The 12,113-nt window shown below is 43.6% G+C and overlaps 1 protein-coding gene across 2 annotated transcripts in view; it reads left to right on the top strand.

The window, feature by feature from the left end:
* Nucleotides 1-12,113, top strand: part of LOC137425264 (serine/threonine-protein kinase TAO1) — a 65,565-nt gene that overhangs the window by 45,402 nt on the left and 8,050 nt on the right. For both annotated transcript variants that reach the window (XM_078776469.1, XM_078776470.1), the window contains exons 12-18: nucleotides 5,951-6,151; nucleotides 6,296-6,418; nucleotides 6,568-6,804; nucleotides 10,075-10,203; nucleotides 10,420-10,623; nucleotides 10,778-11,017; nucleotides 11,327-11,539. In XM_078776469.1, the coding sequence (XP_078632595.1) occupies nucleotides 5,951-6,151; nucleotides 6,296-6,418; nucleotides 6,568-6,804; nucleotides 10,075-10,203; nucleotides 10,420-10,623; nucleotides 10,778-11,017; nucleotides 11,327-11,539 (1,347 nt within the window). The remainder of the gene's footprint in view (nucleotides 1-5,950; nucleotides 6,152-6,295; nucleotides 6,419-6,567; nucleotides 6,805-10,074; nucleotides 10,204-10,419; nucleotides 10,624-10,777; nucleotides 11,018-11,326; nucleotides 11,540-12,113) is intronic.

Genomic DNA, 12,113 nt, shown 5'->3' with positions numbered 1-12,113 from the left:
GGATTTTTGAATGGTATTGCAGGGTTTGTATGGGTCATTGAAATCCTGGAAAGTCATGGAATTTAACAAAATGCTTTTCCAGGCCTGGAGAATCATGAAATTTCACTGGCGGTCATGGAAAATCCTGGAAATTGAGAGCAAATGTGTTTTATGTTATTTTTAGAATGAGTTATATTCCTGAGAGTTGTTCATAATTCTTTCATTCCATAATCGGAACACAATTTTCCCATTGACACATCGCGAAACTTCAGCTTAGGACAGCTCAACCAATGTTCTCATAGTATGACACCAGCCAGTGAAAAATGATGATCTATCTCTCTTCGGTTTTGAATCTGGCCTTATTTGTTCTTTACCTACCTTTTTTTTTATCTAGCCCACCACATTGTCATGTTAACAGTTACCTAATCTGTGATTCAACTCAAGCAGGATAGTGGTCGACTTTAAATACTTGATAATTTGCATAATCTTCCTGATGTTTTTGAGATAGGGGGTGAGTAAAATATGGCTGTGTGGGGTCATGGAAAATCAGTCAAGGGTCATGGAAAAGTCATGGAATTTCAGATACCCAAAAGGGTACGAACCCTGTATTGCCTTTATATTTTTCACTGTCTATCTTGGTGGTGTTGGCTTAGCGGTTAGGGTGCCGGCTTGGGATCCTAGGGTCCTGGGTTCGAATCCCGGTCGATCGCTGAATTAACGCCAGTGGGGTTGACTCAGCCTGTCATCCTTTCGAGGTCGGCAAATTGAGTACCAGCTTGCTGGGATGAATGATCCCGGTGTGTACCCCGGTTTAGAATAGGTACACTGTATCCCTGCACATCGTAAGAGGCGACTAAGGGTTGGCGTCAGGAAGGGCATCCGGCCATAAAAACATTGCCTCAAACAGGGAACCATGATTGTCATGGGGCCCGCAAGGCTAACCCCTGCTCTAGCGGGGAAAATGGCCTTAAAACAATCATTCATTCATTCATTCATTGTCTATCCAATTCCAGGTTTCCCTCCAGGTGTTGAGTTAATCACAGTTTGTGTACTGACACTGCATGTTTATATGCTCTCACTAAACCCTCACGAGCGTCCAACCCACTAGGAACTGTAAGCTGTTTCTTCTCAGGCCGAGGAGTGACTGAAGGGGATATGAGGGGTGTTGAGGGAGGGCTTTTCTTCCTCATATTTTGGCACTCGCCATCACATAGCTTTGGACGTGAAAAAAGTCGTGCAATATGGCACAATAAAGAGTAGTGTGATGATGCCGTGATAAAAAGTAGTGTGACCGCGCGATTAAAAATAGTGCGATAGCATTTGGGTCAGATGCCGCAAAACCTTTATCACTTGCACCCTCTTGTATGTCAGAAACTCATCTACTCATTAAGTACTTTAACATCAAAGCAAATTTTTTGATCAAACAGTACTTCACCCCCTCCCCCCTTTCCCCTCCCCCCTTTCCCCTCCCCCTTTTCCCCTCCCCCCTTTCCCCTCCTCCCTTCCCTCCCCTTCCCCTCTCACCCCATCCCTGCCCCTCCCTTCTCTCCCTGCCCACCCCCTCCCTCTCTCCCCCCTTCACGAGCAACACCGGGTACTTTGGCTAGTACTAAATAAGGCGATTCTCTATGTATGTACATATGTATGTATGTATGTATGCATGCATGCATGCATGTAAATCTTAAACGCATAGAAAAAACAGGAATGGCCTGATGTCCACCAAATTTTGCATACATGTTGGTAGTACCCAGGGTAAGGTCAATGGCACCTTGCCCAGCCAGGACGGAGGTTAATCGTTGATAACTCTTTCAGGTTCTCTTCATGCGTCTCAAGTAATTAATTGGGGAATCTTAGAGATAACAAGAGCAAAGGTAGTGTAGGTTAGTATGGAGCTGTTGCCCGACAAGGACCTCATGTTGCCATTCGCGTCATCAATCAGCCTCACCCCAGCACAACTTGTCTCGCCCCAGCATAACTTGTCTCGTCCTATCCTGCAGCTCAAAAAGGCAAGCAAGCAGCCTCGTTCCATGTACAGGCAAGCGAGCAGTCTAGTTCCACGTACAGGCAGGTGGGCAGTCTCGTTCCTCGAACAGGTCCTTGGTGTGCAAACCAGCTCTCAGCTCTCGTTCACTCTGGCTTTTATTGGTCCTGGATGGGGCGTGGTTTTGAGGGGAGCAAGTGTCACGGAGGCACTCTGACCCCAGACGAGGCTGGGCGTTGGGTAGCAAGGCTCACCCCACACTCTTCGACCCTTGTGTGTCCTGTCCCCATTGGTATGCGCAATCTGGTGGTGCTGCCTTCACATTGTAAATTACGCACCCAGCGCAGAAATTACTTTGTAAGAGTACTGGCAGTCGGGGTAAATGGCTGTGCTAGAATGATTGTGGTGTCTGTGATGTAATGTGGGTGTGGTTTGCACTGTGGGAAGGTGCGAGGGGGAAGGATGAGAAAAATGGATTCAAATAGATGGGGGGTGGGGAGGAGGGTTGATGGATTGATTGATGGATTTGGGGAAAGGATGGATGGATGGGGAAAGTGGGAAATCACGAAAGTGGGGAATTTCTCTCCGAAAAGACAGTCTGGAAAACCCTCCCATCTACTTTCTCAACAATCCTCTCGAAAAAGTTCTGTCACTCAAGCTATTGGGTCTCACAATCTGCCATGATCTTTCCTGGGAAAACCACATTTCCAAGCTGGCCTCCAAAGCCAGTCTCCGACTGGGCATCTTCTGTCGTGTGAAGTCCTTCCTTGGCACACCTGAGCTCCTCACCACAAACAAAGCTTTCATCCTCAGCTTGATGGTGTACTGCTCTCCCCTCTGGGCTGGTGCACCTGCCTCACACCTAGCTTGGCTTCACGCTGTAGAAACTAAGGCTTTTAGACTCATTGGTATCTCCTGTGATGAAGTTGATTCTGAGCGCCTTTCACTCGCTCACCGCAGGCAGGTTGGTGGTCTTTCTGTCTTCTACCGACTCCTCTCTGGCCTAGCTCCTCCCAGCTGTCTGCGCTCTGCCCCCAAATATTCCTGCACGACGCACAAGATCTGCCAGTAAACCCTCTTCTGGTGAAACTGCCAAAATCACGACTCTCTGCTCACCTTCACTCTTTCATACCTCTTTTCTCCTGCCCTGGAACAAACTCCCACACTCTATTCAATCCCACTCCTCCCTCCAGGTCTTTAAAACAGCTGTTCACCACCATCTCTTATCTTCCCCCTTCCAAAACCTTAATCTTTTCTACCCCCGTTAATACACCCCAAATCCACCTCTTTCCAATCTCCAACTTCATTCCTGAAATTCCTAATAGTGTCTATTTGTTTTATACCGTCCCTCCACCCCGCCCCCCCCCCCCCCCCACAAGCCCTCTCTCTTCCACAGATCTACTGACGTACCTGTTCTCCACTGTTGTTGTGCTTCCCCCTCTCTCTCTCTCCCCTTCTTGTCTCCCGCTCCCTCCATTATATGTTTTATGTGTGTTTCTGTTTATATTTTGATGTGTTGCTCTTACACGAGCCTCAAATTTGTATACTGGTACAAAAAAAAAATCACAACGGGGATGGAGTCTGCTAACACTCACAAAGCATTTTCCCCAATCCTTGACACAAAGGAAAGGTATCTGGCACAATTACTAATGAGATATCTTTGGTTGGTATACCACTTCGCCTATGATGTCATAGTTCACATTTTTAACGTCATAGTTCACGTGGTAAAGGAAAGGTACCTGGCACAATTACTAATGAGATATCTAACTGTGTTCCTTTATATGTTGAGTGTAACACCCCGAGGTCCTTTTTCATAACCGTCACAGTATATACAGTGCTGTGCAAAAGTTTGGGTTATTCCAATGATATTCCAACTTTAAGGTGAAGTCATCCAGTTATAAATCAGTGATAACAGTCATATGTGTTTGTATTTGTAAATTAACAACCTTTATAAATGCGCGTGAAACAAAGTGCTAAAGTAAATAGCAAGAACAGTTTCATTTTACAGTATCAGTCAATACTTTGTGTGTCCGCCTTTGCCTTCTTGAGTGCCATCATCTTTTTTATGGCTCCGCCCCCGAAGGTGGCCGGAGACATTATGTTTTTGGGTTGTCCGTCCGTTCATATGCCCGTCCGTACGGGCTAAACCTAGTTTTTCTCAGCAACCATATGTCCGATTGAGACGAAACTTTCATTGTAGGTGTGACGCCCATGCAGAATGTTTTTATCATAATTGTGACGTCATAGTTCACGTGGTATGGCAGCCATCTTGGAATAAACACAAATAATTTAAAAATATTTCTGGGAAACCGATGAATGGAAAAATTTGAAACTTGGCACATTGTCAAGTACTCCCAATGGGGATCAAAATCATGATAATGATGACATCAGAGGTGAAGTGGTGTACCAGCCAAAAATGTTTTAATCAGATTCCTTATCCTAAAAATCTGAGATTGTATGCACATCATCTATGACCCATTTTTATTGAAATATTAAATTTATGACATAGGTCACAGGGTTTGGCAGCCATTTTGGATTTCACCTAAAACTTTCAAAAAAACATCTCCCAAACCACCAAATCAAGTGACTTGAAACTTTACGTGCATCATTGACTAGGCATGGCAATTAAAAGATGATCACGAAAACGTCATTGGTCACATGGTGTGGCAGCCATATTGGATTGAAGGAAAATATTAAATAATTATATCTCTGAAACCACTTACCCTATTGATGCAAAATTTTACAAATATCATCTAACACCATTGATGCATGTAGTTTGAAAATGATGACATCGTAGGTCATTTGGTTTGGCAGCCATCTTGGATAGAAAAACTAACCTTATCTGATCAACACGAAACTTCACAAATGTGATCCCCTACCCATAAATATGCAGAGTGTGCATTTTTAAGGTCATATGTCACGTGGTGTGGCAGCCATATTAGCTTGAAAGCCGATATTTAAAAATATCCCTTCACTGAAACCGCTTCACCGATTGATGTGAAACCTGTCATGGCTGGTGAAAATGTGATACTTGAAAACAGCTGAAGGAATTTAAATCAAACTTAGACAGTGAACGAGAGCATCTACCCGTTGTGGGACTATGCAGAGGCATATTGGCGACACAGTCGCATTGCTCTAGTTTACCAATGAATGCTTCCTGTATACGACTGAAGCACTGTTACAGGAATATGTCTGAAATATCCTGTCTTACATTCCATTCCATAGGTTGTGTAAGGTTAGTTGGGTTGCTCATGCTCTTCTCTTTTTCCAGGTAATCCCACATGGCCTCAATGGGACTCATGTCCAGATTCTGGGGTGGCTATTTTAACACTCGGAGCACCCCAGCTGTAACCTTGTTCTCCAAATACTCTTTAACTATATCCGAAGTGTGTTTTGGATCATTATCTTATGGAAAAATAAATCCTATTCCGATTAAACTATAGTTTTTAGATTAAACTAAAAACTATTTCCTTTGTTAGCATCCTATTGATTTTAACACATTTTCCTACACCAAAAGCTGACATATAATCCCAGACAGTCACAGAGCCTCCCTCCACATCCCCCGTTTAATAATAAGCTGCAAACATTGTGTGCTGTACCGTTCTGCAGGTCTTCGGTGTACAAAGTGGCATCTCTTAGATCTAAAAAGTTCTAACTTCGATTCACAAAACCAGAGTACCCGATTCAATTGGTCAGTTCAAAAAAAAAAAATCATTGCTCAAAAATAAATAAATAAATGATAAAAGTGTGTGTGTGTGTGTGTTTGTGTGTGTGTGTGTGTGTGTGTGTGTGTGTGTGTGTGTGTGTGTGTGTGTGTGTTTGTGTGTGTGTGTGTGTGTTTGTGTGTTGTTTTTTTGATTATCGCTGAACCTTGAACCTGTACTGGTTGCTATTTGTAGCTTGCTTGCTTGTCATAACTTCTGGTATCTCTCAAGTATTCCATATGCAGTTGTTTTATCTTTTTTGTCTTTGCCTGTGTGCACCCAACAGTCAGACAGCGGTGGTTGTAGAAGTGGAACCGTTGACAGTGTTGGCAGCAGCCAGTCAATCCCAAGCACATCCATCAGTGTGAGCAGTCAAAGCAGTAGCGTGAACAGCTTGCCTGAGGGTACGGACAGCATGCAGGAGATTGCCATGATGGCAGAAGGCGAGGCAAGCTTTCAGTCGAACTCCTCTGTGAAACAGCGCCCGGTAAGGGAGATGTGTGAGGAGGGGTGAGCATGTTAAGGGATAATGAGCAATTGAAAGGGATGAGATCGAACAAGGAAAAGGTATGGCCAAATGATGGAAGTGAATGAGGAAGTACGGTGAAGTTATACCACACCTTGTATGCAGGAGTCGTTTGCAGAGTTTGCTGATGGGGTCGAAGAACGCCAATCGAGCTCTCCTTCCACAACGAGGCGTACATCACATTTTCGCAATCGCGAGCATTTTGCTACCATCCGCACTGCTTCCCTGGTTTGTACTGCACTTCCTCCAGTGCACATCCATGTAGATTATCCTTTTGCGACTTATGACTCGCGTATTGTTTTCAGCATTAATTATCCAGTCCATAGAACTACAACATCAAAGCCATACAGATGATTGAACCAATTATGACATTTCAGGTGACGCGCCAAATGCACGAACACCGGCAAGATTCAGAACTTCGGGACCAAATGTCCGGATACAAACGAATGAGACGTCAGCACCAGAAGCAGCTTATTGCACTGGAATCTCGTCTCCGTGCAGAGATGGAAGAACATCGGACAAGGTTAGACAAGGAGCTGGAGGTGCAAACGGCTGCCTTTGCTTCAGAGATGGAGAAGCTGGCCAAGCGCAAGCAGACACAATTTGACAGAGAGGTGTGGATGTTTTCTCTAGTTTTCTTTTGTGCATAAACACTCTTCATTTTGTTATTTTGTCATATGTTTAACGTGTCAGGTTTTAATACAAAATTTTCCAGCCTTGCTGCTTTCTGCATTCCAAGATGTGACCTGCCATGACAAAATGAGGTGGAAGTCGCACTAAGTGTTTCTTCTTTTAAGTTCGAGCAAAAATGTGACTTGTGGTCATAAATAGGTATTCCAGTTTTGGATAGTTAAGCTCCTCTACTTTTGGTCTGTGTAAGTTTAATTGCCAAGCATCTTCATTGACATGGCCCTTTAGCGTAACTTGCTGGGGGTGGAGGGGAGGGGGCGGTGGAGTGTAGATTGCGAAAGATTATCCCAAGGAACCATGTGCTCTATCTACAACCATCCATGTGCTCTATTTTGCTGGATAGTTTGCATTTGTCAAGAAACCTATTAAGGCAGTTATTATGCCTTTTCAGCTGACGGCTGTCCGTTATTATTGTCCACAACCCCCCTCCCCACCCCCAATTCCATCTCCAGGTCCTGCACAGCGACATCGCCAGGCGCCAAAGGCACCCTGGCAATGTCGCGTGCTGGAGGATATATTATTTATTTATTTATTTGGCACAGGCTGGTGTACATTGAATGTAGCCCAACTTGTCCTTGTTACCATAATAACTTGTGAACCAGTGAAGAGATGTTGAGGAGTGAAAAGGTGAAAAGGGTGAAAAACAGTTACACGAAGGTCGAAGGGTATAAATACGTCTTCAGGTACTTTTTAAAGGTTCAAGTGTTGTTATATTTTTACCCTCGCCTGCGAAGAGGGAATGGCATTTGAGTCCGTTTGTTACTTGCCGGAAAAAATTCCGGCAAGTATGTTGGTTGGTTGGTTTGTCTGTCTGTCTGTTTGTCTTTCTGTTTGTGTGCAGTACTACGTCTACATCTTTGCACCTAGCATCGCCATACTTTACACATATTTGCCTTGCCCTGGAATAGACTGTGCCCAATTTTTAACTCTCTAGGCCCAAGGTCAAGCTCAAGGTCACCCAAAACGTGAAATCAGGGGGGTCGAGTTTTCATTTAAAATATATTTCAAACCACTATAACTCTAAAAGTACAAGAGATATGCATACTTACTGTTACTGACATATAGGAAGTCACATACGACATTTCATTTGGCACCATGACCTTTGACCTTGAGTGACCTTGAAAGGTCAAACAAGGTCAAAAATTGCTTTTTTTTAACCAATAAAAAAGTACATTCCGGCAAGTCCTCGGTCTCTGACTGATTTCTAGTTTGTCTGTTTGTTTGTTTGTCTGTCTGTTTGTCCACACAGAATAAATATGATTTTCTCTGCAACTGTTGGTCCGATTGACCGGAAATTTTCACCATAGGTGCAACTCCACCTGTATAATTTTTTTAATGATAATTACGACGTCATAGGTCACGTGGTATGGGTGCCATCTTGGAAAAACCGAAAAACTTTGCACCTCTATCTCCGAGAGTGCTGAATAGAAAAAATTGAGACATGGCTCATTGTAAAGAACTCTCCATGGGGAATAAAATGGCAATGATGATATCATAGGTGCCTCCATTATGACATCATAATTCGACAAGTACAAAACTTCATCCGATCAAGATGAAATTTCTTGAGTGTCATCTAGGGATAAATTGGTGGAGAAAAAAATAATGATGCCGTCATCGGTCACGTGGTTCGGCCGCCATATTAGAAAAACCGAAAACATTTGCACCTCTATATCCCCGAAGGCGCTGCATAGAACAAATTGAAACATGGCTCATTGTAAAGAACTATCCATGTGGAATAACATGTTAATGATGGTCATAGGTGCGTGTCTCCATTATGACATCATAATTCGACAAGTACAAAACTTTATCAGATCAAGATGAAATTTATTGAGCATCATCTGGGGATAAATTGGAGGAGAAAAAAAACGATGATGACATCATTGGTCACGTGGTTCGGCCGCCATATTTGTTTTAACACAAAAGCCTTAAAGACAACTGACAACATGTCCTAGCGAGGGTCTGCAATCTCTGATTGCTCTTTCTAGTTGTCATTGCAATTGGGAGTTTGTTCTAAAGCCTTGAGGCAATTGACTGAAAAGGCCCGTCTGTTTGTGGAATTTATGTACAAGGTAAAGAGCTACTCTATAATGAAGTGAATGATGAGATGTATTCTGGAAGAGGAGATGACAAGGACGTGTAAGTTTGAAGAATTATTCTACATTGGATTCTCTCTGCCACTGGGAGCTAGTGTAATTAGCTTAACATGGGAGTTACATGGGATCATTTAGTTTGCTGAAAAATCAGGTGAGTGCACTTGTTCTGCAATTTCTGCAATCAGTACAAATCCTGTCTAGTGATTCCACCAAGTAAAGAACGTGCACAAACAACGTTATGACAAGTATCACTATTCATATACTTCCTGATGCGATTAAGATTGTAGATCTGCCAATTAAGAGAGAGACACAACCGTGTGACCTGATCAGACATCATCATGTCATGATCAAACATCACTCATAAATTTTGGATATTAGGGGAATGAGGGATCTCCTGACTGACAAAGCTACAAAATAATTACAAAAAATAGTATAATTGCACAGCTGTTTATAGTGGTTTGTTGATGAGGCTATGAAGAATTATATTTTATTAGAATTCAGCTTCAACTTACTACGTATCAGCCATGCCTGTATGTCAACAAGGCATTTAGAGAGACGAAAGTGAACGCAAGCAGCGTCACCTGGTCTGGTCGGGTCGATGATTTGCCCAATACCACAAATATAATATCTATCATGAAGTACGTGAACCGGTGTGGGCCAATAACAGACCCTTGAGATACGCCACACTTTAAGCGTTCGTTATCCAAAATCATATATATATATTCGTCCTTGTCACACACCCAACCTGTCCACCAAGTTTCTTCCGAATCCGGCCTGTTCTTTTGAGATACCTCAATTTGAGATAACAATATCTCAATTTTTTTGAGATATCCTGTTCACAGAGACAGACAGACAGGGATGAAAACATATAACCACCTTCCTTCCACCTTTGGTGGCAGAGGTAACAATGTTTACTCTCTTCGTTTGAGGAATTGTATTGGAAGGGGTTGTGTGAGTTGAAGGGATTTTACTTTTTGAAGTTACATTGTGCTTCCCACTGAATTAAACAAAAATTGTGTTGATGTACACAAGTGAATGATGTTATTCTGGTGCTTCACCTCGCCCTTTTTAATGATCCTAGTTTGGTTTTTGGTGTTGTAGTTAAAGTCAGGAGTTGCAGAGGAAAAAAAATTGCAGCAGCAAATGATGTCACAGCACAAAAAGGAGCTTATGGCATTTCAGGAAGCACAGCGGCGAGAGTACAAGATGCGAAAGGGCCAACTGAAGGAGGTGAGGATGAGGTTTGTTCTTTGTTGATTGTTGTTCAGTGTTATCCCAAAGTGCAAAATTGCCAGGAGTTTTGTACCAAAAAAGAAAAATGTCCATCTCATTTCTATCACGTTCAATTAACTCCTCTTGTTTCTCATCTGCCATTTACTCGTGCTCTTCCCGTTCCGACTCGTACTTCTCCCCCTCCTTTTGTTACTCCTCCCCATCCTCCTACAGGAGCTTAACGAGCAACAGGGAACACCAAAGCGGGAGCGCCAAGAATGGTTGGTTCGACAGACAGAGCTGGTACAAAGGGTGCTGGCACAGGAAGAAGCGCGGATGCTGCACCAACAGCGTCGGCATTTGGAGGTGGAGACACGAAAGCTGCAGCGTTACATGCTCCTCGCCCGGCACCGACTCGAGCAAGACCTGCTCAGAGAGGTCTCTCCCACGTTTTCACCTGTATTATGGAGATGTTGGCTTGCCCACAGTTCACACCTCTCATGTCTGTTTTTCCCCAGAGAAGGAGTTGAAGGCATTTTAGATTTTTTTTTTAACACCTTTTCACCTCCTTTGTTGTACTGTTGCATTGTAGGAGTTAAATAAGCGACAGAGCGGCAGAGATGTTGAACATGCTACTCTTCTACGGCATCTTGAGTGCACCCAAGAACTGGAACGACGGCATTTAAACAACATCCAACGCCTGCGTTCAGACCTTGCACGACTGCAGCACCAGAGCGAGCTGACGAATCAGCTCCAGGAGAGCAAGAGGAGAGAGCGAGAGTTGCGCAGAAAGCACGTTGTCGAATTACGGCAGCAACCTAAAAGTCTCAAGGTACTTTGTGTTTGAATGGTGACTCGTATATTTGTGTGTTAAGAAATACATGTAAGTTGTAATGAGAATACCTATTTGCAGGAAATTATATGAGGGTTAATAAAAAAACAATGTGCTGGTGGATCGGATGATTGCATACGTGCCGTGCCGGCCAGGCCGGTTGGGTGGCTGTGCTCAGGTAGAGGTGGGGAGAGGGTTGGGGGACTAGCATTCTACCCTGCTGCATTTGCTTAAAGGCATGATGCTGGATAGTTGTGTTTATGAATTTTATTGTCAGTACATATTCGTTTATATTTGTCCTTTTTGCAGGTCATGGAACTGGGAATAAAGAAGCAGTTTCAGGAGACATGTAAAATTCAGACTCGCCAGTACAAGGCACTGAGGAACCATCTGCTGGAGAATGCCTCTCGCTTGGAGCACAAAAACATCATCAAGCGAATGAAAGCAGAACGCACACGCAAGCTTGCCTCACTGGCAGAGCAATACGAGCACACCATCAATGAAATGATGGCGACGCAAGCAGTAAGATGCACATTCACCTTTGCTGACATGATTCACTCATGAGGGCATGCATGACCTCACGATGGTGTGTGCGTGTGTTGGTGTCAGTTACCAGGAACTCTGAGGAAAGACTGGGTGTTGACCTGGAATAGGCTGTTGATGTTGGAGATGCAGTATTTGGGGCAGATGGTCTTGTTAGCTGTTTTGCAAGTTGCATGGTGTGTTGTGTCATGTAGCACCCATCATTTAGTGTTGGCAAGGAATATAGAATACTCCAAAGGCTCTTTGAGAGGTGGGGTGGAAGATGGGCCCAAATGGATGGGTAAAACGGATAAATAACTTTATAAGGATTTTGACAAGTGAGTATGGTTCAGTTCATGGATGCAAGTCTGGTAAAGTGTGAATGTGAGTCTTGATCCATCATAGAGTTTAGGATCCATCAGCACCAGAAAGGGTGTGGGAGAGGTTGTGCAACAGTATAGTGGTGTGTGTGGGGTGGTATGTCAGATTCGTGAGAATTGTGGGTGTGGATGAGATTTTGTCAGTGAGAAGTTTGAATATTTATCAGAGTTGGATGGGTTGTGGGTGAGAACAT

The sequence above is a fragment of the Myxine glutinosa genome, chromosome 4 (genome assembly GCF_964187855.1).
Source record: "Myxine glutinosa chromosome 4, kmMyxGlut1.1, whole genome shotgun sequence".
Lineage (NCBI taxonomy): Eukaryota > Metazoa > Chordata > Myxini > Myxiniformes > Myxinidae > Myxine > Myxine glutinosa.
This window is presented reverse-complemented; position numbering and strand designations above follow the sequence as displayed.